General features: G+C 56.4%; 1 protein-coding gene across 4 annotated transcripts; it reads right to left on the bottom strand.

Annotated features, from left to right (window-relative positions):
- Positions 1–786: 786 nt before the first annotated feature.
- Positions 787–24,357, bottom strand: ZBTB7A (zinc finger and BTB domain containing 7A). 4 transcript variants are annotated; one of them, XM_042794293.1, is made up of 3 exons: positions 24,300–24,357; positions 7,346–8,550; positions 787–2,627 (listed from the first exon to the last, which is right to left on the bottom strand). In XM_042794293.1, the coding sequence occupies exons 1-3, from the start codon at positions 24,300–24,302 to the stop codon at positions 2,174–2,176; spliced, it is 1,662 nt and encodes a 553-aa protein (XP_042650227.1). In that variant the 5' UTR covers positions 24,303–24,357; the 3' UTR covers positions 787–2,173. The 4 variants fall into 4 exon arrangements, with proteins under 4 accessions (XP_042650227.1, XP_042650228.1, XP_042650226.1 ...); XM_042794294.1 differs by lacking the exon at positions 24,300–24,357 and adding an exon at positions 23,398–23,554; XM_042794292.1 differs by lacking the exon at positions 24,300–24,357 and adding an exon at positions 21,439–22,438.
- Between the last annotated feature and the right edge of the window lie 2,415 nt (positions 24,358–26,772).

Below are 26,772 nucleotides of genomic sequence, written 5' to 3'. Positions count from 1 at the left end.
AAAACATTGAAGAAATCAAAATTTAAAAAAAAAAAAAAAAAAAAAAAAAAAAAAAAGAGTGTGGGGAGAAATGAACAATACACAAAAACAAACAAAAACCCCATGATTCCTGCCTAAAATTCATAAAATTCAAGCTTCCGTGTTTTTGTTTTTTTTTTTTTTTTTAACTTTTTATTCTCGAAGTGCAACGACTTCGGAGGGTCTGGTGTCAGGGCATGTCACAGAACCTAATTAGCATCGTTCCTCCCATCGGACACCTGGCGGCTTTTATTACTCCATGAAATATAACTTGGATTCTGCCTATTTTTTTTTTTTAAATATATATATATATATACACATTTTTCTTACAAAAATAAATTTAGGATTTTTTTTTTTTAATAATATTTTTTTTTTCCGTAGAAGTTGGTTTTGACTTGTAAACATGTTTTGCTTTTGCTTTTTAAATTAAGATAAAGTGATCTCAAAGTACCCGTTCCATCGCAAAGTGCTAAGACTTCTTTGTTTGTTTTTTTTTTTTTATTATTTTTTTATCATGTTTTTTTTTTTTATTTTTTATTGCTTTTTCTGCATTAAATAAACATCCATCTCTCCCCCACCCCCACCACTCAGCCCTCCCCCCCAGCACACACTCCCCTCTCACTCCCTCTCCAAAATACATTCGGCCAAACCTGCTCTTGCTTTGAAAGTAAAAACAAAACACCAAAAGGAAAAAAAAAAAAACAAAAAAACAACAACAAAAAAAAGGAAAAAAAAAAACAAAAAAAAGGAAGAGAATCTAAAAAGTGCTTTCAAAATAAAAGGGCTTAAAATCTCTTTTTTCATTTAAAAATGTGCATTTAGAAAACAGGTGACCCGCTGAAAGGTGCCTTTTCTTATCAACCTCTGCTAACCCGAGGGTTATATACCCGCCTCTAGAGCCATATAGCATCTATATATATATATATATATATATATATATTTCGGGAATGGGGGCTGGGGGAGCTGGGGCTGCCCCAGCTTGCCTCCCCCTCAGCCCAGAAGGCCTCCTGCCCCTTTACGGGAGACCTCAAATAACCTTTTTTAAAAGGAATATGCCATTTTTAAGCGCTTTTGGGGCGTGTAGGAACGCTGCCGCGCTGACCCAGTGCCTGAAATATACTGGGGGGGGGGGGGGGGGGGGGGGGGAGCTTCACCCCCTCCCGGCCCCACATTGTGCCGGGGCAGCGGGTGCTGGGAAGGGGCCGGGGGGCTCCGTGCTGTGCCGGATCTGTCCCAGCTCCTTCCCAGGACCGGCCGGGCAGCCCGGGACGGGGACGGACGCGGGGACAGACGGACGCGCCCGGCGTTACCCGCCGGTGGTGGCACTGGCTGAGCCGGTGTCCCCGGCCCCCGGTGTCCCCGGCCCCCGGGTGCCCGACACCCGCTGCCGACAGCAACCCTGCAACATCCTGGTTGTCCACTCACACAATTATTTTTTTTTGTTGTTGTTGTTGTTAGGCAATTTTAGGCAATTTTTCTACACTGAAGCCGCTGCCATCGCCTCCCCCCTCTCTGGCCCATCCGGCTTCACAGCAGGGCTGGTGGGAGGGACCCACCCCACCCCCCCCTCCTTACCCCAAAAAACTGACCCCCATCTCCCTGGAAGGAGCCGTCTCGGCCCCGGGACGCAGCAATGACCGAGCATCTCACGCCGCTGGAGCTTTAACTTCCCAAAAAGCGGCGGGGGGAAGGCTGGCCCCGCTCCCCCGGCCCCCCGAGGCACCGTGTACCGCCCGCCCTGAAAGAGCCCTTCCACTCCTACCACCTTTTTTTTTCTATTTTTGCTTTTTTTTTTTTTTTCTTAAATAGATCTCTCTCTCTGAAATAGGTTTTTTGTTTTTTGTTTTTTGTTTTTTTTTTTAATGTGTGCTTGGACACAAAATAAAGCTTTGGATTTACATGGAAGCTCTTTTCCATGTGACAGAGCCACTTTCCATCCCCACCCCGTGCTTCCTAGCATCTGCCTTTCCAAGAAAAGGTCCTTGGCTACTGAGGGATCCTTGGGGAAGCCCTGCTTACGATGGGAAGATTGGAAACATAATATATATATATATTTTTTTCTGTTTTTTTTTTAAAAAAAGGGAGAGAAACATCTTTAAAGAGAAAAATCGGAGGAAAAGTACTAACTAGATTTTGTGACACTTTGTTTTTTGGTTTAGGAGAGTCCTTGCGTGTTACCCTCAGACGACCCTCCTGCTACATTCAATCCTGATGCTTCATTATTTGAATTATCCTCAAAGTGCTGCTGCTCCTGGCCGTTCCTCTGCAGGGTGTCCTCTGATTCTTGACTCTCCCCACCGGCTTGAAAACTTCCATCTTCGGGGTTCCCCGTGGGGGTGGTAGGCAGACCCCCGGCATCTCTCACCCGGGGTTTACGGCCCCTCCTGGATGGAATACCGTTGCATCCATCTTTTTTAAGGTGCCTGTGCAAGTGGTCGGAGCGGACGAAAGTCTTGAAGCAGCTGTCGCACTGGTAGGGCCGCAGGCCGGTGTGGACGCGCATGTGGTTCTTCAAGTCGTAGTTGTGAGCGAAGGCGGCGCCGCACTGCTGGCACAAGTACGGCTTCTCCCCCGTGTGCTTCCGCATGTGAACCTTCAGCTTGTCCTGCCTGCGAGGGAGAGAGAGGACAGGGAAGGGGGGGGACGTCAGCCTGGGGGGGGTCTGCCTGAGTCCGTGCGCCCGGTACGGGGCTGAGCATCACCCGGTACGGGGCTGAGCATCACGCGGTACGGGGCTGAGCATCACCCAGTACGGGACTGAGCATCACCTGGTACGGGGCTGAGCATCACCCGGTACGGGGCTGAGCATCATTATGGGGCTGAGCATCATTATGGGGCTGAGCATCACCTGGTACGGGGCTGAGAATCACCCGGTACGGGGCTGAGCATCACCTGGTACGGGGCTGAGCATCATTATGGGGCTGAGCATCATTATGGGGCTGAGCATCACCTGGTACGGGGCTGAGCATCACCCAGTACGGGGCTGAGCATCATTATGGGGCTGAGCATCACCTGGTACGGGGCTGAGCATCATTATGGGGCTGAGCATCACCCGGTACGGGGCTGAGCATCACCCAGTACGGGGCTGAGCATCATTATGGGGCTGAGCATCACCTGGTACGGGGCTGAGAATCACCCGGTACGGGGCTGAGCATCACCTGGTACGGGGCTGAGCATCATTATGGGGCTGAGCATCACCTGGTACGGGGCTGAGAATCACCTGGTACGGGGCTGAGCATCACCTGGTACGGGGCTGAGAATCACCCGGTACGGGGCTGAGCATCATTATGGGGCTGAGCATCATTATGGGGCTGAGCATCACCTGGTACGGGGCTGAGCATCATTATGGGGCTGAGCATCACCCGGTACGGGGCTGAGCATCACCTGGTACGGGGCTGAGCATCACCCGGTACAGGACTGAGCATCACCTGGTACGGGGCTGAGCATCACCCGGTACAGGACTGAGCATCACCTGGTACGGGGCTGAGCATCACCCGGTACGGGGCTGAGCATCACCCGGTATGGGGCTGAGCATCACCCGGTACGGGGCTGAGCATCACCTGGTACGGGGCTGAGCATCACCCGGTACGGGGCTGAGCATCACCTGGTACGGGGCTGAGCATCACCCGGTACAGGACTGAGCATCACCTGGTACGGGGCTGAGCATCACCCGGTACGGGGCTGAGCATCACCCGGTACGGGGCTGAGCATCATTATGGGGATGAGCATCATTATGGGGATGAGCATCACCCAATATGGTGCTGAGCAGTGGCACGGGGCTGAGCACCACTTGGTACAGGGCTGAGCATCACCTGGTATGGGGCTGAGCATCATTATGGGGCTGAGCATCACCCAGTACGGGGCTGAGCATCACCCAATATGGGGCTGAGCATCACCTGGTATGGGGCTGAGCATCATTATGGGGCTGAGCATCACTCAATATGGTGCTGAGCAGCGGCACGGGGCTGAGCATCACCCGGTACGGGGCTGAGCATCACCCAGTAAGGGGCTGAGCATCACTCAATATGGGGCTGAGCAGTGGCATGGGGCTGAGCATCACCTGGTACGGGGCTGAGCATCACTCAGTACAGGGCTGAGCATCACCCGGTACGGGACTGAGCATCACCTGGTACAGGGCTGAGCATCACTCAGTACAGGGCTGAGCATCACCTGGTACAGGGCTGAGCATCCCTTGATATGGGGCCGAGTAGCAGCACAGGGCTGAGCATCACCCAGTATGGGGCTGAGCACCGTTACAGGGCACAGCATCACCCAGTGCAGGGCTGAGCATCGCCCAGTAGGGTGTGAGCATCACCCAATACAGGGCTGAGCATCACCCAGTACAGGGCTGAGCACCAGTGCAGGGCTGAGCACCACCCAGTAGGGTGTGAGCATCACCCAATACAGGGCTGAGCATCGCCCAGTACAGGGCTGAGCACCAGTGCAGGGCTGAGCATCGCCCAGCCCGGGGCCGGCTGGCTCCCGGCAGGGCCTGCGCAGCCGCAGCTCGCCAGAGCCAGGGGAGGGCAGTTGCAGCAGCCGGGCCGGGGGCCAACGAGGCCACGTGAGCCGCAGCATCTCACTTCTTCCTGGAGGAAAAAAAAAAAATCAGGCACGAAGCGCGTGGCGAGGCAGCGCCGGCAGCGAAGGAGAACCAGCCCTGCCCGGGTGGAGGGTGAGGGAACCATCCCTCTCTGCTCTCCTGCTGCAGCACAGCCACCGCTGCCCTCACCCCCGGGGGGAACTGCTGGCAGCACGAGGCCCCCGAAAGTCCTAAACCTTATAAGGGGAGGATCAAAACACCGAGGACGCGTCCACCTCTGGTTCTAACGCAGCACCCGAAGGGGCCGGGAAGGTGGGCCTCGCTCAGAACAGCACGGTAGGCAGCAGCACATCAAAACGGCTTTTTTGAAGTACATTTTTATAATTTACAAAATCTGATAAATATTTACACTTTTTGTAAAACCACTCTGCCTTTCTTTTAGAAGATTATTTGTGTGTCATCGCCGCTCCTCCCCCCTGCGAATGCAGAGGAACCAGGAAGTACATGTGAGCAAAAATCGGCGTTAACCGCCGGGCTCTGGTCCCCACCCCGGGACGGGGTGGCAGGGACACACCCCGTGCAAAACAGTCCCGGCTCTTCCTCCTGCCTTTCTCCCAAAAGCACCTTCAAGAGCAGGGACTGCTTCTCTCTAAGGAGGCTCCCCATGCCCAGCCTTCCCCAGCCTACTGCGATACACGGCATTTTTAATGGTACGGGGAAAGCTCTTTTCAAGAAATGCACTGTCACCGGACAGGATGAGGATGGGGAAGAAAACCATGGTGAAGGAATGTAAAAGAACAATAAAATCAGGGGAGAAATAAGGACGATGGAGTGCTTGGTCAGGTTTGCACCCGTTTTTTTTATACTGGGAGCTCTGAGATAGGGCTTCGAGCACAGCCCAGGTGCTGGGCAAAAAGCAGCAAAAAGCAACTCATCGACACCACCGCCGAAACCAACCCAGAGCAGATGAGACCCGGGCCGGCAGCTTGAGTTCGTTATGCTCTGCCGTACCCCGGGGCAGGCCGTGCTGCGGGCACGAGGCTGGTGCACCCCTGGGGAGCTGGGAACCAGCTGTGATTTCGAGCAGCCGCAGCCTCGTGGAAGAATTTCCACGACCCGTGCGCACGCCCGAGTCGAGCTCTGCGGCCGCTGTGGGCCGGGACGCGCCACGGGGCGCAGCGAGGCCGAGAGCGGCTCCCTGTCCCCATCCGGGCTCCACCGTGCCCGCGTCAGCTGGGGAAAGAAGCAGGGGGATGTATTTTGGCTGGAAAATAGCACGGCCCTGGTATATTAAAGAAAGGGCCTTGTTTATAGGGGCTGGGAGACAGTTTCCACCCTGCTCTCTGCAGTGCCAGATCACAGGGAACAGGTCCCCATCCGAAACCCACAGGAGGGGGGCGAGGTTGAAAAGCGCTGTGGTTGCACGGCCCCACCGACCTCCTCCTCCCCATACCCCCCCCCCCCCAAAAAAGCCCCCCCTCATCTCCCACTCGCCGCCAGGGACCCCGCACGGCCTTTCCGCATCCTCCGGCTCCCGGCCGGGACCTTGGATGACTCAGGTGGGGTCGGTCGGATTCTGCGCAGGGGTGTGGGTGCAGGGGTGTGGGTGCAGCAGCTGGGCCCCCCCCCCCCCCCCCCAGGCCCACACGGGGCAGATCCAGCGTGGGGCTGGGAGGTGCCGCGTGGCAGAGCCCGGCCGGGTGCTGGGGGAGCGGCAGCGGGCTGGCATCCTGCCCCCGCCATTATCTGCATTCCTCAGCTACACCAACGTGGGGCTGGGTGCGGCCGCGGCCATGGGGAGGGGGCTGGCAGCACGGTGGGGGGAGGACACGGCCTCCTGCCCACGTCCCAGCCCCATCGGCTTCACCAGCAGCCCCATGGACAACCCCCCCACACCCCCTCCCCGAAGGAAGAGGCTCTCGGGAAGGGCCGGCCCCGGCAGTGAAGCGATCAGCACTGGTGAAAGTGGGAATATTTCAGCAGGCAGCGTGGCAACTCTGCCAGGCAGCCCACGCAGTCCCTCAGCAGGGACTGGGGGGGGACCGGGGTGAGACCCCCGCCCGGGCTCGGCCATCACAGCCACAGAGACCAAGGAGAGGAGGCGGCGCTGCGACGCGTGGACTGGAGTGAACCGGAGGAATCCAAACAATATCCCCTTTCTTCAGCGTTCCCGCGGCGGAGGGAAGGAGCGGAGCAACCCTGATTAGAAACAGCGCCGAGGCGAACGCCCCCGGGGAGCTGAGCCGAGGCACCGGGGTTTGTGTGTTGTTTTGGGGCAGCCATCGCTCAGCCCACCATGGTTCGCCGAGAGAGGACACGAGCGACGTGGGGTTTCAGCCTCTTCCCGACCCGGTTACCAGCTTCGGGTCACCCCGTGGAGCCATTTCTAAACGACTCTTCAACTCTCGCCTCAATCCCGGGCTCCTCGGCCGCGATGGAAATACCAAGGGCCGCAGCTCCGTTTCATCAACCGCGTTATTTGGCCTCCGCGGAAGCCCGGGTCTGGCCAGGTTTCCAGCAGAGCTCAGCAATTCAGGACACTGGGATGGTGTGGCACTGGATATCAAGACAAGCCCCTGGAGATACCTCAAGAGTCAGACACCCAAATTGCTCGTCTCTCTGGAAAACCCTGGCCTTCGTAACCAACTTGCCTGTTAAGATGGAAATTAGTTGAGCAGGCAAGATAAAATTGCACAAGACCGGCCCCGCGACGGCCCCCGGGGAAAGCCAAGAGCCATTTTCTGTGACAGTCCCCTCTGCTCCAGCGTCCGCCCGGCTCCTTACCTGGTGAATCGGACTTTGCAGATGTTGCACTCGTAGGGCTTCTCCCCGGTGTGGGTGCGGATGTGGCGCGGCAGCTTGCCAGCCCCCTGGATCACCTTCTCGCAGATGGGGCACTTTTGGAATGCTTTTGCCCTGATCTTCTTCTCCACCTTCTGGGACCAGGACGGATAGACGTCGCCCTCGTTCGAACTGCCGAAATATTTCAAGTAATAATCCATGACCCCATCGTCATCCTTTCGGTCGTCCTCCCCGAGCTGCTGTCTCCCCACGGAATTCATCATTTGCTGCAGCAGGGCGCTGGCAGCCAAGCCATCCACCTCTCTCGCATCATCCTCCGTGTCCGCTCCAGCAGGAACGAAACTGGGGGAGTCGCCGGCTTCCTGCTGGTCCAGAGGTCCCCCCGGGGTCCCCTCCTCTTCTCCTGGTGTGGGCAGGCCACGGCCGCTGTAATGTCCGTTCTGAGAAGGTGAAAACAAGGAGCCAGGAGCCGCCTCCTCCTCCTCTCTGTCCAGCCACATGGCTGGGTTGCTGTCAGGATCACAGTCATTCGCCTTTGGTCTTTCGTTTAGGGGGGCTTGCGAGTAGAAGTCCATGCCATTGCAGTCCGGCTCCTCCTCCTCCTCTTGGCCTCGGAAGTTCAGTCTCTGAAGGTCTCTCAACTCTGGGTTGGTCCACGGAAAGCTGCCTTGGTGGCCGTTGACGGGGTTGCTCTGGAAGAACTCCAGGTACTCTTTTGCTCTGAGATGGTTCCTCTGATCAATTTGATCTACTGTATCCATCTGGTCATTTTTGGCCAGAATCTTCCTGTCCAGGAGATCCGTGCAAACATCCCTTACCGCCGGGATCTCCAGCAGTGTGGCGGCATTGAGGATGTCATTGACGTTTGAAGTGCTGACAGTAAGGGTCGCGGTGTAAGCGAACTCCAGCAGAGCCGACAAGGCGTCCGCACTCACAAAGTCTATCTCATACACGTTTTGCTGGTCCACCACTAACCCTGAGGTGAAGAGCTTCTTGAAGTACTGGCTGCACGCCGCCAGGACGGAGCGGTGGGTGGGGAACTCCTGGCCTTCCACCAAGATGACCACGTCGCACAACAGCCCGTTGTTTCTCTGCTCATTCAGGCTGCTGAGGATGTCGCTGCTGTGATCGGGGAACGGGATCCCTATGGGGCCGTCCACGCCACCCGCCATCTTCGATGCAAAAGGCTACGAGAGAAGAAGGAAAGCGCAGTGAGTCACAGGGGCCTTGGCTGCTCGGAGGCATCACGTCGCACGGGCAGAACTCCCAACGCTCAGCAGGTACCTGCCCGCTGATGCCAGCGTGCTCTGCAGCCAGCACGAGCTACCCACCTCTCCACATCACCCGGCATCTAAGCCATGCCTTCAGCAGCGGGTGAGGACAGACCCGTGCTTACCTTCGCTCTGGGGAGGAGAAACACCGCCCAGGTGCTCTCAAGCTCCAGTCGGGAAGAACAGCTGAATTAGCACGGATCCAGGCCAGAGCTAGCAAGCCTTGGCAAAGACCAGGGTTAATACAGCCAGACAGCATCTGGATTGAGCTGGCAGGCGTGCCCAGCGTTGGGCTACAGTGGCTTGAGCTCACCAGTGGGCCCCAGTCCACCCCTGGGAGTACTTCCCAATCCCACCACTTCTACTGGAAGGGTCTCCTGCTCATTCAGCCTCGCTCTGCCCAGCTGAACTCCTGATACAACCACGTCATTGCTGGGAAAACCGTTTCCACCACTTGTCCCCAGGGTCTGCAGACACTCTCATGGAGATGCAGGTGGGGTGCTGGCAGCGAGCATCCTTTGGGAAGGGCACAGCGGCAAGCTCAGCGCTCGAGGGCACCGGTGTGCAGGAGCAGGGGTGCCCCAACCACCCCAGCCTGCTGCTAAGGGCGTTTCACAAAGAGCCGAGCTTAAACACTTAAACCCAAGGCACTCGCTGCACCTTCCCCAGGAACAGGAGCCTCTGGGGTGACCGGAGAGGAAACGACACTGGTCTCCCAAAGCGCCGGCCTGGCACCGGCCCCTCGCCCTTTGGAAAGGCTTCAGCAGATGCAGCAGTTCCTTCCACTGCCGATGGTTTGTTTGGGAAAAAAAAAAAAAAAAATAAATAAGTCACTCCTGAGGCGCTAGCACAGCAGAAACAGATCCACTTGACTTTACATACATCCTCTCTTCAGAGGCTGAAAAAGCCGGAGCGAACCGAGCAGCTCCGTTGGGAAGGGATCCCCCTTCCCCGGGAGAGGGGCGCCGGGGCAAACGCAGGCGAGAGCGGAGCCTGCCGGGCTTCACCGCGCTGCCTGCCCCGAACCAGCCCCTTAAATTCTACCAGGCCCAGCCTTCTGATCCCCAAAACTGGGAATAACGTTTCCCTCCTCCGTCTCAATCAGCAAAGCCCTCTACTCCTTGCCGCATAGACACTGTCTGCCTATAAATTAATGTATTTCCCCCTCCCTGCCCCAAACACTGGATCCTTCGGGGCTAACGCAACCCACAGTGTATCCACACACAAATAATTTGCTTCACAGAGCACCTTGGCACAAGCCTAAGTATCAAAGGCCCCAGTTTACAGATGGGGAAACTGAGGCACGGGGGGAAGTGGCCTGTCCCACGCAGCGGGGAGGTGGGGACGGATGAGTCAGGAGCACATCCAGAACAGAAGTAATTATACAGGAAGCAACTCCCAGCGCCGCGTTATAGCACGGGGAGCTAGCAACCAGGTTGCAAAACAACGCTTGCTTCCCGACACATGCACCCACCCCCATTCTGGGCTTGCTAGCAGGCTTCTCAGTAGTTCTTCATATTTTCTTATTTTTAAAAAGCTTCGTTAATCCGAGGGGAGGGGGGGAAGTAATTTCTACACTTTCTTGTTTTATACAAAGAAAACACAGAAGAGGGTTCTGAGTCTGTGAAGCACCAATCTGAAGCAAACCCCTTGATATTAAACAACAGTAATGCACAAACCAGCCTTAAGCTCACTGTGCCAGTGTGATGGGGGGGTCAGGGTGGGGGGGAAGAACCAGAAGAGCCGGGCTGGATGCACAGGGCTGATGGTACAAGCCCTGCTGCCAAGACCAAACACTGAAGCAAGGCGGCTTCCCAGGGCGCTGGGAGCAAAGGCACCAACTCCAGAGCCCCTCCTGAGCTCCTGCAGTTGCAGGATTTGAACTTGAAGCCATTATTTCATAGTGGTTTTTTTTTAAAAAATAAGGGGTTCTCGCTAGGAAGGAAAAGGCCGTTTGATGGCTGAGCACAGCTTGGGGACCAGCGCCGGCTCCAGGTGTGACCTTGGGCAAGGTCACCACATCTCTGCATCCGCAGGGGGTCTGAGGGACCCCCCCCCCCCGGATCCCCAAACTGCTGGGCTACAACAAGGGGGGGGGGGCCTCCGCATCGCTTGCCCCATTCCCACCAGGGCTGCCCCAGAGCTCCCTGAACCCCCCCCCGATCTGAGCCACCGTGGCACATCGCTCCCCTTAAAAGCGGGTCCGATACCTCTGCCCACCCCCCAGCGCCTCCTGGCCCTACAAATGACATTGGAGTCTGTCCCCCCCACACACTTTCCCCTCTAGATTAGATGCTTTACACCAAGCTTTTTGCCCCCTCCTCCCAAAGAGAATTTGAGCTGCGTGAAACATTTTGAAGCTTCGGGCGAGAGTCTTCTGGGCAGCCAAGCTTCGTCACCCACACAACCCGGGCTTTGTCGGCTGCGGTGCCCGACTCCGGGGACCAAGGGGACCAGGGGGAGCAAGTCAGGCCGTGCAGGCAAGGTCACACACCCCCCCCCCAGCCAGGGGGCTGGGACAAGCAGCCGGACAGTGTGGGAACGGCTGCAGGGTCATGAGACTGCCGAGGGCTGGCATGGAAAGTTGTACAACTTCGCAACTCATTCTCCTCGCACAACACGCCCTTTGTGTCCCTCATCTGCGGTGGCAGAAAACATCGAGGGGGCAACAGGCTGCCCCAAGCCCCCCAGGAATAGCCACGGCTAGAGACCACCGGGCTCCTTCCCCGAGCGCTGCTGCCCAGCCCTTAAAAATCAGACCCCGTTCCCTTTTCAGGGGGCTGAACAGCCGGAGTATTGAAGCCTGCGCAAGGCTGGGTGGCTCAGGGGATTAGTAACAAGAGATGGAGCCTTCCACCTTTACAGGTTCAAAAAAAAAAAAAAAAAAAAAAAAAAAATCCCACCAGGAGCAGGCACAGGGAGGGCACATGGCCGTATCGGTGAATTGGGTGAAATCCGCTTGGAAAGGTCCCGACGGCCAGGTGACATGTCACAAAAGCCGCTGGCACGACCGCCAGCTAGTCCCCTCCTTGGCAAGAATAAGGTCTGAATGGGCCACCAAGGGGGAGCTTCAACTACTGACCTAAATTTCCCAGGCAGCTCTTTTCTCTCTCTACACCCCAAGACCGCCAAAAAGGCATTACACACTTCTTGTCCCAGACTGCGCGTCTCTGCAGGGTTGCAAAGATGCCACATTTCACCCCAAAGTGGCTGCGTTTGAGAAGTTAGGAAATAGCCCTTGCATAGAACTACTAGCAGCTGAGGGGACACCGTCAACTTAAAATATGGTCTATTTGAAAGAGAGAGTTTACAACAATACCAGAGCTCTGGAATTTATTTACAAACCTTATTTACAAACCTGGCGTAACACAACGCACATCCCTAACTATTCAGCTAACTCTATTTTCATCGGTGCTGAGCCCGCTCTGCATTTTCAAAATACCAACGCAACCAAGCTTCAGCTATCCACGGCTCCCCAGGTCAGCCCGATATAAAGGCAGCCCGATTCCAGGCAGGAAAAAAAAATGTACATTTTCTGGGTGAGAAGTGCTGCTGAACACCGTGCGAGCGAGGGAAGCCCTCCACCTCCCCGAGACGCTGCTCACGGCAATCTCGGCTGTTCCACATTCGACTGGTTTCGCACCGAGGCCGACTGTAGTTTGATGCTGCTCCTCAACACTAAAAGGTTATTTTCTTAAGCTCAAGTTATCAACTCGCTCCTTTCAGACCTACCAGACGAACTGCAAAAGAGCAGAACAGAGCGTTAACTGAAACCCCTGAGCTTGCACTTTACTCACCTCGAGTCCAGCGGGATGTCACCCAATCGCTTTCCTACAGGAGTTCTGGAATTTGACATTTACATTCAAATGAGACGACCACATTAAGATGGGATCAGAACCAAAAGTGCTGACAAAACAGTGCTTAATTACTAGTTTTCCACATAACCTCAGTGGGGTGGTTTGGTTTGTTGGTTTTTTTTTTTTGTGTTTTTTTTTTTTTTTTTCCTTCTCCCTTGTGCTTTTGCTTCTTCGCATATTTCTTTAAAATTTAGCTGGGTGAACAGAGGAACCTGAGCAGCTTACGAGGGCTCTGAAATATGCAGGTATCGGGTGTAAGAGCTAAGTCACATCTGGTTAGCCGGGTAACAGCGAATGTTTTCAATGTGCTCTTCATCCGGAAAAGATCCCAAATCGCTTTACAAAGGCAGGGCTCTCCTCTCCCGCAGAGGTGCCACCCACTCCAGCAGCACAGATGAAAAGCTTGAGCAACACTACGCACCTGCTCAGGGCAGAAAGGGAAAATTATCATCGCCTTTTCCACCAAGCACGAGGCGAAATGGCTTTAGGGCACTGCTACAATCCACAGTGCGAGGTTTCCCAGGAATAACTGCGTTTTGGGCTACAGTATGTGGTTATTCGGCTGCTCAAGGTACCCAAGAAACAGAGATCACAAATTGCTCTGCCCAGTTTCTTAGAGGAAATGCACATATGACAGTGTCAGGGCAGATTTTGCAGCAGCGCTGCTGTGTGCTAAAAAAGAACTATTAAAATAATGTTGTTATATAAAAAAAAAAAAAAAAAAAAAAGAAAAAACCTAAGTCAGTGGTTTGCTGCCCAAGGCCCAAACATTATCCTAGCCCTCACTCACCACTGACTGGAGAAATGGGCATTTTTTCCCTATGAATAGCTCACCCCAATTATAGGTCACACAATGCAAGTCCTTGTCTCTTCACTTTATACTTAGGGAGCGATCATCCCAGTTCCCCCCTTTCTTCTTCCAGCTGCATGGACACATCTGCAAGCCTGGAGCCCTCAAGATAAAAATGCAGCTCTCCGGCCGTTGGGAGCATGAGCCATCATCTCTGCTGACACCAAGCTCTGCAACATCCCAGGGACAAGCCCAAGCAGGTCTCCCTCTGCCCAGGATCCACCCTAAACTATGCAGCGGCCTCGGGAAACACACCTAGCACGCAGCAGCATAAAGCCAAAAAGGTGGGAAGATGGTAGGCAGGAGGAAATGAAGGAGAGTGTTTTGCCTGCTTGGGAGAAGTCACTATTTCAACCACTCCATGGTGCTATTAAAATTCAACTGCTCTCTAAAAGGAATGTGCTGTCGGCAGTTTAGTGCCAAACTATCTGAATTATGTGGACCTGCAAAACAGATGCATGTTCTTGAGAGGAAGACCCTGCACATCAACAGAAGCAAATGGCACTGTATGAAAAAATTAAGATAAAAATAAAAGCATGCTTTTTTTTTTTAAATAAATCTAAATTTTCAATAATGCAAGACGAAATCCTGTGTGTTTAGCAGGTAATTGAGCCATCCATGGCAAAAAGAGTGAATTCAAGCCTTCTTGTATCTTGTCTGGACATCGCAACTGGGGTAAAACACCAGAGGACACATACGGCATGACCAAGATCATGCAGCTATTGAAGTGAAGAGATCAGAGCAGAACAAGCATCCTGAAAAATATCTGTGGCCTCTCTGCAGACAATATGGGGCTCTGTTCCCTGCCAACGGGCATCCCCTCCAGCCCCCTACAAATCCCCATCTGAAGGCACCGACTCTGGGAAGCATCTCATCCCCCAGTGCCCCAGCTCCCAGCGCAGGGTCTCTGTTACCGCAGCTCTAATCGCTGGATTCACAACGTGAAGGCTCATCTAAGGAACAAGACTGACCACATCACGAGGATTCAGTCGGCTCCCAAACAGGCACCGGGCTCCTGATCAGACAACCAGACCAAACTACTGCTCCACCGGTTCCTCAAAGCGGGGTGGTTGTTTTGTTCTGATCCTTCCAAAGATCAGAACTTTCCGAGCATCCCGCTTCAATGTCTCAAATTTAACGTGAAGTGGAAAAACAACCGAGATGCTGAGACAATATCCGACCAGGTAGCCCGAGCTCCTCAGTTACAGCAACCACCCTTCCTTTCAGCCCAACTCGATGAACTCGCACCATTATCAGGTAAGCAAAACAGCTGGAGCTTTCCTTGCTGCTGCCAGGTCTGACCTGCCAGGGAGGTTTGCCTCTCCCTACTGTCTAGAAACATATGCCTGGGCAGCACAGGAAGCTCCAGCGAAGAGTCAACCCTCATTCTAGGACTGTTTCATACCAAGGTAAAAGGAAATCTACCCAAAAACCTTCAGATACATCAACCGCCGATCCTTTAGCACAGCTCAACACCACATCCCTCATCTTAGAAGAGCCAAAGCACTTTATGAGCCATATATCGACAGGGAAGAAACACCTAATACACCACAGAAACAACAATCTCTGGGGCAGGACGCACAACCATTTAGCAGCAGAGAAGTTCAGACAGGAAAGGAGAATCCCACATCCTGCTACTGCTGCCAAGGGAACTCTGGTAGGAAGAATATCTGGTAATTGCTCCCATTGAAGTTTGGACAGAGAACTGGAATTGAACGCCCCTCAGACCCTCAACGAGCATCATGGGAGCTTTAATGACCACAAGCAATATTAAAAAAATAATAATAATCATAATAATCCCCTCCCACAGCAGAGCACCTCAGAGGTAAGAGCGGTGCCAAGAGTTGGCTTTGCCGTGGTGCTCTCCTCTCCTGGGGCTGGCCAAAAGGGGCAGATCTGCAGAGCCGGTGGAGCAAGGACAGCCCTCCCCCAGACGCCAGCCAGCCATTTCCTCGCTCAGGAACGGCTGCATCCTGTGCTCATTCAGAGGAGCCTGCGTAGGTCTGATATATTTGGCAGAGAATCTATATCGGGCTGGAAGAGCTGCATTGAAGAATTCGGATGAAGTCCCAAGCCCACGTTACACCAGTGTTTCAGCTCAGGTAACAAACCGGGCTGTGAAGGAACGACCACCAAGCCTCTCATCAGGGTGACACATCGCCTAGCAGCTCCTGGACAGACAGGTTTTGGGGGTAATTCAGCAACCTCCCTGCCACCTCAGGCAAACTGTGATTGAAGGTATCCCCAAGAGACCAATTTAAATTTTACACCTCAACCCATTTATAATCTTTTCAGTATTCAAAACTGCCTCCCTCTCAGCCCTTACCACTGTGTCAGCAGCGGGAAGAAGCAAAGGAGAACTTCATGGAGGCACCTTGATGGTGTAACAGTGACCGCTCGTGCCAAGCCAGGCCAGAGCAAGAGCAACTGGAACCAGGCCCCTGAACTCCTCTGGCAGCACTGGGTTGCAAAGCAAGCAAGCAGCAGCAGCAGAGATGGTGCGACCACAACGGAGCAGGGAGACAGTGCCTACCTGGGTGGAGCTGGTCTCTGTGGTGCTGCTAACGAGATGGTAGAGGTCTGGGATTCCTCATCACACCAGAGGAAATCATTAGAGACACTGCTACAAAGCGTACCAGGAGGAAAAGGGCTTGTTGCTCTTCATTTTCCAAAACTGCTTGAATTTCAGTGCTTTTCACATGTTGATCCAAAAAAAGGACGGACATGCCAGATGTGGCTTTCTTCTAGTTGCACGGATGGTGAAAGGGCGAGTGTCGCTGAGGAAAGGGCTCACGACTACCAGGTTTAACACTGAATCCAAGGTCTGACCAACCAACTGACCCTTCAGCTATCCCATGCCTGTTCCCCTCCTCCCCTTCCCCATTCAGGCTCCGTATTTCGATCCAAACTCTGACTTCTAAGCACAACCGCAATACAGAGAGCGTTACTACTGCTGACCAGGGGAATTAAATCAAAATCAGCAAAGGGAAAGTCACCTGCAGCAGTGTCCAGGGCCCACTCCCGACACATCCAGTGTGCTCGGGGAGGGCGGATGCATCTCCCCGGACAAGGCCTATGGCTTTCACGTAAACCTAACGGCATTCACCGCCCAGAGAAGAGACACGGGATGCTGGTAGCCAACTTCCACCGTTCAGGAACCAGCTGAGGGGTGACCAAACATCCCACTCTGCGACACTGCAGATCCCCACCGATGTCTGCAACTGGAAAGGGATTTTTCCTTCCAGGGCACGGCACCGCCTCGCACAGCACAGGGGAAGTTCAGCTTCCGCTGCAGCATCGACTACCGGCAAAAACCAGAAGTCGACTTAGACCCGACAGACGGCAGTGGTCTGCCCCCGCCTGCCACGTCACGCGGCGAAGTGCTGCGGCCCGGCCTCAACCTGTTACGGCACAACCGAAAGAGGCAACCACGGCGTGGCACGGAGCCTCCCCAACCCGCCCCCCCCCCCCCCAGAACCGTCCCGTGCCGACCAACACGCGGTCCTTTTCACCGCTGACAGCAACTACCAGGACGTACTAAAACTTCTCTTATGTTGCAAGGTTAGCTTGAACTGGTTACTCCACCCAGACCTCCTTGCCAATTTTCTCCTTTGTCATCAGAGACCGTATTTAATCCAGCAGGAATGCGCCTTGGTTCAAACCCGTGTAGTCACAGACCCGAGGCCAGCGCGTGTCCCTTGAACTTCGGTGCGTGCAGTGGTTTATTTTTGTGCCAGAAGCTCCCCATCACAAGCACCATCGCTCTGCCTCAGGATTTCTCAACATGATGGTCCCGACTCCATCACGCGAGGCCTTTGCGTTCAGACTGTCTCCGGGCAGCACGAATTCCTCCACGCTGAGAAGAAATGAAGGCTGGGAGCCGCCCAACGACCCTCACATCCTTCTGCAAACCCACCTTCGCTCCATCAAGGCTGCATACAAATCGCTCCCAGGCCTTCCTCCTCTCCTCAGCTGAGCCCTGCAGCCCACGCACGCAGCCCTCAGCCTGCTGAAAACGTTCAAGCGTGGTTTACGGGGCCGGGAAGGCCGGCCACCCTTGTGTTAATGGAAGCTGCTTGTTTTGCTGCTGAAACAGACTCTTTAAAAGCCAAGCCCAAGTGTGCCCACACGCCTGTTGCCGCAGCCCTCCAACGGGTTTTCTCCCACATAGCTCCGCTGCTGCCGTACAGCAACAGAGCAGCTCCCTGCAAAACCACAGCGGGGTTTTCGGGAGATCCTGCAGAATACCAAGCCCTTGCTATTCAACCCCTAGTCCTCCTAAACACTTTAGAAAGCCTCAGAAGTTACGCGCAAAGGGAAAAAATACAAAACAAAACAAAACATTAAATTTGGTGTTTCAACCCTGGCTAAAGGACCAGCCCTTGCCTAGAAGCACAGTGTGTATAGAAGGGGAAGGTTTCTTTTTCAACACGGAAGTCCTGGAGACACCGAGATCCATGCTGAAATAAGCTGCCAATATTTCAAAAAGGCAACATTCATCCCCTCCACCAAAGGGAGCACCCGAAGAGTCGAAGCCACCTCCAGCATTAACTCACTGCTTGGCAAAGCACGAGGGCAGAGCGGGGGCTGCGGGGCCACCGGCATGTCCCAGCTGCTCAAGGCTGGATGAAAATGAGAACTTCGGCGGGTCGTATTTTTTACACCCTCCTCCCCTTCTGAGACCAGGCATGACCACAGACCAGGAAGAGGCCAAATCCCGTGCTCCCCACTCCAGCCAAAATCCCCCCAAGTCACCAATGGCATTTTCCCCGAGAAAGGCCGACAGCATCTGTCCCCTTTGCACCACGATCCCCCTCCCTGTCGCAGCTTCTCTCCATCTCCTAAACCGAGAGAACCATAAAAACTGCTCAAATCCCCAATCCCCCCATTCCCACAGCCCTCATCCATTTCCTGACCTGCTCCCTCAACGCCCAGCTCTCCAGCTCAGCTCCCCCTGAGCCCCAAAATCAACCCGTCCCTCTCCCACTTCACAGCCATGTCACAGGTTCCCCTTTGCAGCCTCCGCGTCCTCCCCCTCCGACAAGCCTGACGTTTCCTGCCCTGCTCCCCCTGCCTTCGACGTCAGAGGTCTAGCATTAATCTGATTGCCTCAAACGGCACCTCGAAGACCAGTGTTTTTTCCACACCAGGAAGAGGGGGGGGGGAAAAAAAAAAATAGGAAAAAAGAGTAAGATTGGAGTTTACTGACAAAGCAGAGCATACCAGGCAGGGCACTCCCTTATGTAATTCCTAATTTGTGGATAAACAGACAGCTCGTCTCGCCGTTCTCGACTCCACGCGACGTGCAAAAGTGAATCCCGAGAGCAAGCAGCATGCCACGCGCTTCATCCCTGCCAGTGCTGTCCTGCCATGAAGCGTTTTTCCTCCCCTCCTCAGCACACGACCGGGCAGTGTGGGGCTGAAGGGAGGGAACGCTGAACCGGTACCGCATGTACTCTGCCTGTTGGGGCAAGAGGCTCCGAGTAACTAGAGAGCAGCAACCTGTAGCTACAAGCCTACTTTCAATGCCTGCCCAGCTTTGTGTTGGGTAGGCACTCAAGCAAACAAAAAAAAAAAAAAAACAAAAAAAAAAAAGAAATCTACTTACTGGTTTCCAGTTTGCCGGTGGGAAATAAATAGGTGCACGAACCAGGAAGGAAATAAAGTGCACAACTGCAGTTTAACAGCAGGCAAGAGGGAGTTAAAATGCAGCGCTGGGATGCTTGGGAGCATCCTCTGCTGTGAAAAAAAGCAGGGCAGCAGTCCTTCCCGCAGCAGGGAGAAGATCTCACGCAGTTTCAGATGGGCATTACAGAACCACAGGGGTGGAAAGCAGGAGGAAAACAGTCCCGAAGGTGCTAACCCTTCACAGGCAAAGAAACCACCCAGCAAGCACCGGTGCCGTGCGTTTCTGCCCAGGGCCCCGCACCCCGGGAGGGCACACGATCCGTGCACGGCTTCGAAGAGATCGGCAAAAAAGTATTTGAGACAGCGAGGCTGTCGTCAGGGAGATCACGCTCCTGCCAGTCCGGCTGTACGCATTTTTTAAGGGGTCGGCGAAGCACCGGTGTTGGAAAGTCGCTGATTGCCAGGGGATCTGCAGCTCATCTCACCGACGTGGCCTTGGCTCCCACCTGCAGCCACAGGGCAGCTCGCACCAGTTTCCAGTTTCTCGCACCTTGTCACATTAAGAGAAGACGCTGATCCCTATAGTTTCCTTCCACCTGCAGCCCGGGGGCTGCTGCCTGAGATCTCACAGGAAGATTTACAAGTCCCTCAGACGACAGGGTTTTGGGGGGGGGGTGGGGGTGGGGAAGAAGCCCCACTGCAATTTGAGGAACGGAATGACTTTTGCTCCGTTTGCACCCTGAAAGTCGCGGCCGGACTCTGCTACAGGAGCCAGCAATGACACCGGGGAGGCAGGGAAACTGAAACTATGCGCGGAGGGAAGACGATACGGCCAGGGAGCTGGGCGAGAAACAATTGTCCCTGGATACTTGCGGAGGATCCCGACGCTTGTCTGACCTCATTTACTCCCGCTCTGATGTCCTATTGGAGCTCCTCCGGCACCGGCGGGATGCTCCAGGAACAGGTATCGGGATGGACACATGGCTAACCGGCTCGCACCGATCGGGAGGCAGCACCGAACACAAACATGCACCAGTTTGGATCAAAGGGTCATGGGACTGGGTACAAACGCTTCTCTTCATCCTAGACACTGACTGTCTTTCTCCCTTTCCCCGAGTTTTGCTCGTCAAAAGGCTTTTAATTACAGATTGAAACCAGTCTCCTCAAATTTGAGGTTAAGGCTAGTTGAGAGCATAGTTAAGAGCAACTGTTTATTGCTTTGACTATGCAAGATAACGAGAAGGATTCTAATTGTTTGCCACAGAAGTCTTCTCTTTCAATAAACGCAGCATCCCGCGACTGGGAAAACACCCTCAAGTGTCAGTTTTAATCAAGATTAAACCACAGTTCTCAAGCATTTAGGCTTCATCTCAAATGCAGACCAGGAATTTCACAGCCCCCCCCCCCCAATTTTTAGGTTGGACACCTGCAGGGAACTCAATTCTGTAGAGTTACGACCCAGCACTTTATCCGCCAAATGAGGTTGCGAGTAAGACAGTCAGTGCAACTAAACCGTCGCACCGCCTTGATATAAGCATAAATTTCTTCCCTTATTTGCGTCCCATGCCGACATCTAGATTCTCACGCCGGGAAAACAACTGTAATTTAAAATTCTGCTTTAAAAGTCACCAAACACAAAGCGAACCCACCGCATTCACCGTGCCAAATGAATTCCACCCAGCCGCGGCTGGCCCAGCACCTCTACAAAGCAGAGCTCCTTATTAAGCCCGTGACACGGCTGAAGATCATCAGCAGACCCACCACCACAATGCAACAAGATGCATATATGAGCAAAAAATAAATAAAATGAAATAAAAGCATAAGAAGAATTGCAGATCAGCAGAAAATGACAAACTGCTTTCATTCACCACCAAATTTATTAAGAGCTCATGCCTTGCAAAACCCTCCCTGAGTTACTAACGCAATTAAGGCTTGGTGGAAAAATCCCACCATCTCACCCATGTTTGGGTTGCGCCTCTTCACTCCCTCTTTCACCAGAACAAGCCTAAACAGGGGCCAGAATGAATATTAAACAAGAATGGCTCCTCTCTAATAAACTGCTCAGTTTCTCTCGGTCTCTTTTTTTTTTTTTTTTTCTAAAGAGTTGTTTAAATACAACATCTCCAGCAAACCATCAGAATTGAGCCAGCCCATCTCTTCCTGATCAACCTCTAGAAGTGCCCACATACTGAAGTTTCCAACCAGGACCAGCAGAAACATTCAGAAATAAAGCATTCCCTTAAAAAAAGAAACACCAACACTTTAAAATGACGGGATGACCTTTTAGCTCCGCTGCTACGCTGCACACAACTTCAACCCTCATTAGGTTGTAAATTCTTCCAGGCAGAGACCTTCTCTACCCATGTCTGTAAAGTACTTATTATATAAGTTATGGTTTCAATAGCCAAGACAATTAACAGCACGGGGAACGTAGCTAATCTTGAACTCAGACCAGCAACAAACTCTTACCAAGAGTCCTTGAGCAGAAACTTTTGCTGCCCAGCCTCCTGCAGCCCTGCAAGTCAAAGGGTCTCCAGAAGCTGAGAACATGGGAGAGCCAGGCGAGGCACAAGCAGTCACGTTGGTTGTAGGTGCAGGACAGGAACTGTTGCTTTCGACGTATGAACGCCGGGATTTAAAAGTTCTGGTAAGAGGAAGCCCCAGGTGCTGGCAGTCCCGCTCCAGGTTTGGGTCCGAGGGCTTTTCCCACACTACTGAAACAACGCAAGGAACGAAGCCCTTTCCCCAGGCAGCAATCAGCTCGCCTCCACCGTCAGACCACGGTCACCGCAGCCGTCTGCCCGTGACTTTCGCCTCCTGCCATCAGCCTCCCAAACGCAGCCGCTCCTGGGGGAGCTGGCTTAGCTCTAATCTCGGGGGGCGGGAGGGGGGCTCCGGGTACCCGAAGCAGAAGCTCGCTTTCCAACCCCTTCCCTCCAACTCAGAAACCCCGAGATCGGGGGACGGTGAAGACAAGGAAGCGGCACAACCCTGGCCAAGCAGAGAGGCCTCCCCTTTGCTGTGGGCAAGAGATGCTGCCCCTCATGTCAACCTCGGCAGCAACCCGCCGGCCTTCGCGCCCAGGTCCGGCGGCGGCGAGAGGCTTATCCTGCGCGGCTCTCCCAGGGCAGCCCCGTACGCAGGGCCCAGCCGACAGCTTCCAGGGCCCCAGCCACCGAAGGGGAGGGCGGGGGGATTATCACCGCGAACCGCCGCCCTCTCCCCCCCGCTCTGGGCACGGGGGTGGGTGCGGAGCCGGCCGGGGGGAGATAAGGAAGGGGGGGGTGGGAGGGGGGTGGAAAATAAAAAAATAAACCGCACAGAGCAAAGGCAGGGCCAGCCAGCAGGCCTCCCCCAGGCCGGCTCCCCGCTGGGACGACCTTGGGGTGCTCGGGGACAGGACGGGGGGGAGCCCCCGCGGGGGAGGGAGGGAGGGAGCGGCGCGGCCCGGCGCCCCCGCACGGGTCGAGCCCCGCCGCGGCCGGGCTGGCAGGACGGACGGACGGACGGACGCCCCGGGGGACCCCACCCAGCAGCCAGCCAGCCAGCCAGCCACCCCCCCCCTCCTCCTCCTCCTCCCCCCTTCCCTGCCTCGCCGGGTCGGGCCGGGCCGCCCCCCCCCCCCCCCCCCCTCCGCGGCCCGCTGGCGGCGGGGCCCACAGGGAGCCTTGGCCGGGCGCCACGACCCCACCCCTTCCCCCGGGCGGGCCGCCGCCAACGGAGGCCGGGCGGGGGAGGGGGCGGGGGGCGCCGGGGAGAGGTCCCGGCCCCTCGGCCACCGCCCGCGCTCCCCCGGGCAGGGGCAGGGCCGGGGCCGGGGGCGCGGGCCCAGCCGGGGTGGAGGGGGGGGGGGGGGGGGGGGGGGCAGCGCAGGCCCCGCCGCGCCTCTGTCCCTCGGCCACCCCGCACCCCACCGCGTCGCCCGCCATTGGGCCCAGGCGGGCGAAACGGGGCGGAGGGGCGCGCCCCGATTGGCCCCGCCCGCTGCCCATCAACGTCGCCTCCCCACTCGCCGCACGCGCGGGGCGGCGCGGGAAACGGAGTCCGCGCGCCCCCTCGCACCTGCGGGGCGGCGCGGGCGCGGGACTACAACTCCCAGGAGTCCCCGCGCCGAGGGCACCCCTCCCCTCCCCGCACGGCCCTTCCCCCCCCGCACCCCCCCCCCCTCCGCGACCCCCCCCAGCACGGCCCGGCCAAGTACAACGTATGCAGGCGGGGGGGGGGGGAGGGGGGGGCAGCTGCCCTGGCACGGCCCGGCCCCCCCCGGCGCACAAACCCCCTCGACCCCCCTCTCCACCCCCAGCACTGCCCCCTGAGTGGGGGGGGGGGGGTCGGGCCTTCAATCCCCCCCCCCCTCCAGGCCCGACCCCTGCCCGCCGCGTCCCCCCCTCCCCCGCCGCGTTTCCCCCCCCCCCCCCCTCCCCGTACCGGGCGGGGGCCGAGCGGTCCGAGCGAGCGGAGCGGGCCGCGCCGTGCCGAGCCGGGCCGGGCCGAGCCGTGCGGGCGGGCGGAGCAGGCTCTGGCCGCCCCGCGGGAGCTGCTCGCCGAGGCCCGTATGCGGCTCCTTCCTGCTCCGGCCGGGGCCGCCCCGCTCTTAAAGGGGCCGCGCGCCGCCCCCCCACCCCCCGCCCGCCCCCCCCCCCCGCCTCGGGGCGCAGCCTCCCAGCTTTGAGAAGGGGGGGGGGGGGGGGAGGCGCCCCCCTCACAGCGCTCGGCTTCTCTCTGGGGGAGGGCGGGGGCGAGGGGCCCCTTTAAGAGCCCCCACGGCCCCCCCCCCACCCCGCGCTGCGTGGGCCGCTCCTCGCGCCCCCGGCACCCGTGTCACCGCGTCCCGCCCCCCCGCGGGTCACCCCATGGCGCACCTTCCCCCCCCCGCCCTTGTCACCCCACAGGGCACCCCTCCGCACCCCCAGACCCACCCGTGTCACCTCATAAGCCACCGCCCCCTCCCCCACCCCCCGGCGTGTCACCCCACACAGCACCACCCCACGACCCCAAACCCACCCGGGTCACCCCACAGAGCACCTCTCTGTGTCCCCCCCGCCCCCCCCATCACCCTGTGTCACCCCTCCTCCTGCCCCCCAGCATCCCCCCACTGTCCCCTGACACCCCGCCCCCATCTCCCCCGCCCCCGCCCCCCCCCCACGCTGGGAAGGGGACACAAAGCTCTGCCCAAGGTCACCAGTGGGCTGGGAGCCAACCCGGCAGGGACAGGGGACAGGACAAACCCGCCTGAGCCACCACCTCCAGTCCCTGCCCCGGGCAGGGGGGGACACGACAACAGTGACCCACCCGCAACCAGAGCACCAGCTCTCCTTCTCGATACCCACCATTCCGCTCCAGAGTGAACGGCTCCTTAAGGCCAGGTTCCTGCAGGTTACTGGGTTCATCTGTGTGGAACGCCGGCTGCCGTGGGGCACCCAGGCGCAGCAAGATTTTAGGGAAAATTTTGAATTAGTAATAATTTTAAAAAAAATAATAATAATTAAAAGAAGAGAAAGAACAAGCTTTGATCAACAGACACCCCCCGGGGTTCCCAGGGGCTGCTGCTCTGCAGGCCAGCACCCCTGGGATTTCCCCATTTCTCCCCTTTTTTTGCCTTAAATAACCCCACTCAGCTCCTCCCAGGGGCACCAAGGGCTTCACCCACAGCATTCACCCTGCGACCACCCCCCCCCCCCAGGGGGTGGTGCTGGCATTAACCCCACTGCGCAGGTGGGGAAACTGAGGCAGGGCAGGGAAACCCGGCTGTAAGTGGGGAATGAGGGGACCCTGGGCCCTGGGGAGGGGGACACACACAGGGTGGGGGTGGGGGGGCGCCCAGGCTGCACCCAGGGCCGGGCCCCGCCATGCGCCCGCAGCCACACGCTCACCGGCTGCTTTCGCTTTCCCCCACTGTGGGCGGGGGCACAGCCACAGGGCCCACCCTCCCCCCCCCACCCTAAAATCCCTCCCCACGCCGGGGCCACCCCCAAAACCACCTGCCACACAAACATGGAGAGCACCCACCTGCGTCAGGGAGGGGGCAGGACCCCCAAACACCCCCACATCTTGTTCCAGAGAAGTGGGGGTCAGGGTGCCCCCTTCCTTCCCCCCTGCACCCCCAAAACCCTGCTGTACACCCCCCCCCCCAATTCTCAACCAACAGCACCAAAACCTGACGCAGCTCCCATGGGTGGAACGAGTTTATCCTGGTCTCTGCAGGTCCCCAGGGGACCCCAAAGCACCACAAGCAGCAAAAGCAGGACGCTCCCCCCCCACCCACCCACCAAAAAAAGTGCCACCACAGCAGCTTTGCATCAGGGACCCTGGGGGGGTGAGGGCACAGTACCAAGGCAGGTGCCCCCAGTGTCACCTCCCCAGAGCCCTGACATCGCTAGTGGCACAAGAACTCTGTAAAATAAAGTTATTTTTCAATTCTGGGCCTGATTTTGATTTTGCCGGGGCTGGCAGAGCCCGGCTTCACCTCTCCCTGCTTCTTTTCACCCCAAATATTTTAGAGTCGATCCCGGCTCCCCTGGGGCAGGATTTAGGGCATCGCACCATCCTCAGACCCCACATCTGCTGCGGCCAGGGCTGCCTCATGCCAAGATCATTCTGTTAGCGCCTGCTTCCGCCGGAGGCAGCCGAAGGGCAGCGCGGCCGGAGCCGCCGGCACATCCCGGCACGGCCGGGACAGCGCTGGTGGCATCGCTGCTGTCCAGGGAGGACCCGTCAGGGTTCCAGCTCTGCAGGGGTTAAAGCCACTTGGGGCACAACCAAGAAGAGAAAAGGCCTGTAAATGTAAAATGCCTTTTTTTTTTTTTTTTTTTTTTTTCCATGATGAAAATATCGTGTTTAAAAAAAAAAAATAAAAGTTGCACCAACAAAACGCTCGACACGCTTTCTCCTCCTCCTCCTCCAAAACCCAGCACCAAAACCAACTGAAAATATCCTAAAGCTTTATGAACCGTCCCCTTCCCACCTCCCACTTGATTTAAGAGGCAAAAAAAACATAACGATGAGCATCCCTGTGGCCTTGGGGTGCCTTGCCCGGGTATGAGCTGAGCCAGTGAGCACTGACACCCCCAACCCCCCAAATCTGGGGTCTCCCCCCTCGTTCAGTTTGACTTGGGGGGGGGGGGACACGGCTGCCCTCGGCAGGGCAGTGCCTTCATCATTTGCCAAGGAAGGAAGGGGAAAGAAAAGAATACAAGGGGTTTGGGGTTACTGAGTGATGGTGTTTGCTTTTGGGGGGGCTGTCATGGTGGGACTAGAGCACAGGCAGAGGGGATGTCAGCCACTGGTCCAATGGGGAAAAAAAAAAAAAGAAAATAATAGCCTGAAAAGAAGGAAAACACATCCTCAAAAAAATCCCACCGAGCTTCCAAACATCATCACCTCCTCGGGGGGGGGGTGCAGAGCCCTGCATGGGGGGAGCAGGAACGAGTCACCCAGAAACACACGTGGTGGAAAAAAAAGGTGATGGGGGGAGCTGCCACCCCCCACCGCGCCCAATCCGGCCACCGCACCGGCGCTCAGCCCTTGCAGCCGCAGCCCCCGCCGGCCCCAGGGGGTCTGGAATGATCCTTCCCGGGGAAGGAGGGGACCATAAACCATGATCAGGTGGCTTTTGGAAAAAAAACCCATGGCTTGGGGACAACGCAGGTCTTGGGGAGGGGGGGGGGGGTTTCCCCCCCACCTCCCTGCAACGCCCTGTCCGGGCACCCCCCACCTCCCAGCCCAGGGGCTCCGACCAGGAGCCCTGGGGCTCCGCTACAGCCGCGAGGGTCAAGAGGTGGAAAACCTGCAGCCGGGGGGGAA

This window comes from Tyto alba, unplaced genomic scaffold (assembly GCF_018691265.1).
Source record: "Tyto alba isolate M040663 unplaced genomic scaffold, T.alba_DEE_v4.0 Super-Scaffold_20000042, whole genome shotgun sequence".
NCBI classification, from domain to species: Eukaryota; Metazoa; Chordata; class Aves; order Strigiformes; family Tytonidae; genus Tyto; species Tyto alba.
The sequence above is the reverse complement of the archived record's forward strand: the minus strand, read 5'-3'. Positions and strand labels throughout refer to the sequence as shown.

What these genes read in the sequence shown, in the direction of transcription:
- ZBTB7A (XM_042794292.1), bottom strand. Translation starts at nt 21,519, where the DNA reads ATGTTCTCAGCTTCTGGAGACCCTTTGACTTGCAGGGCTGCAGGAGGC. An exon ending in TTTCTGCTCAAGGACTCTTG is followed by an intron (nt 8,551 to 21,438) that starts GTAAGAGTTTGT and finishes CTTCTCTCGTAG; the next exon opens with CCTTTTGCATCGAAGATGGC. An exon ending in TGCAAAGTCCGATTCACCAG is followed by an intron (nt 2,628 to 7,345) that starts GTAAGGAGCCGG and finishes TCTCCCTCGCAG; the next exon opens with GCAGGACAAGCTGAAGGTTC.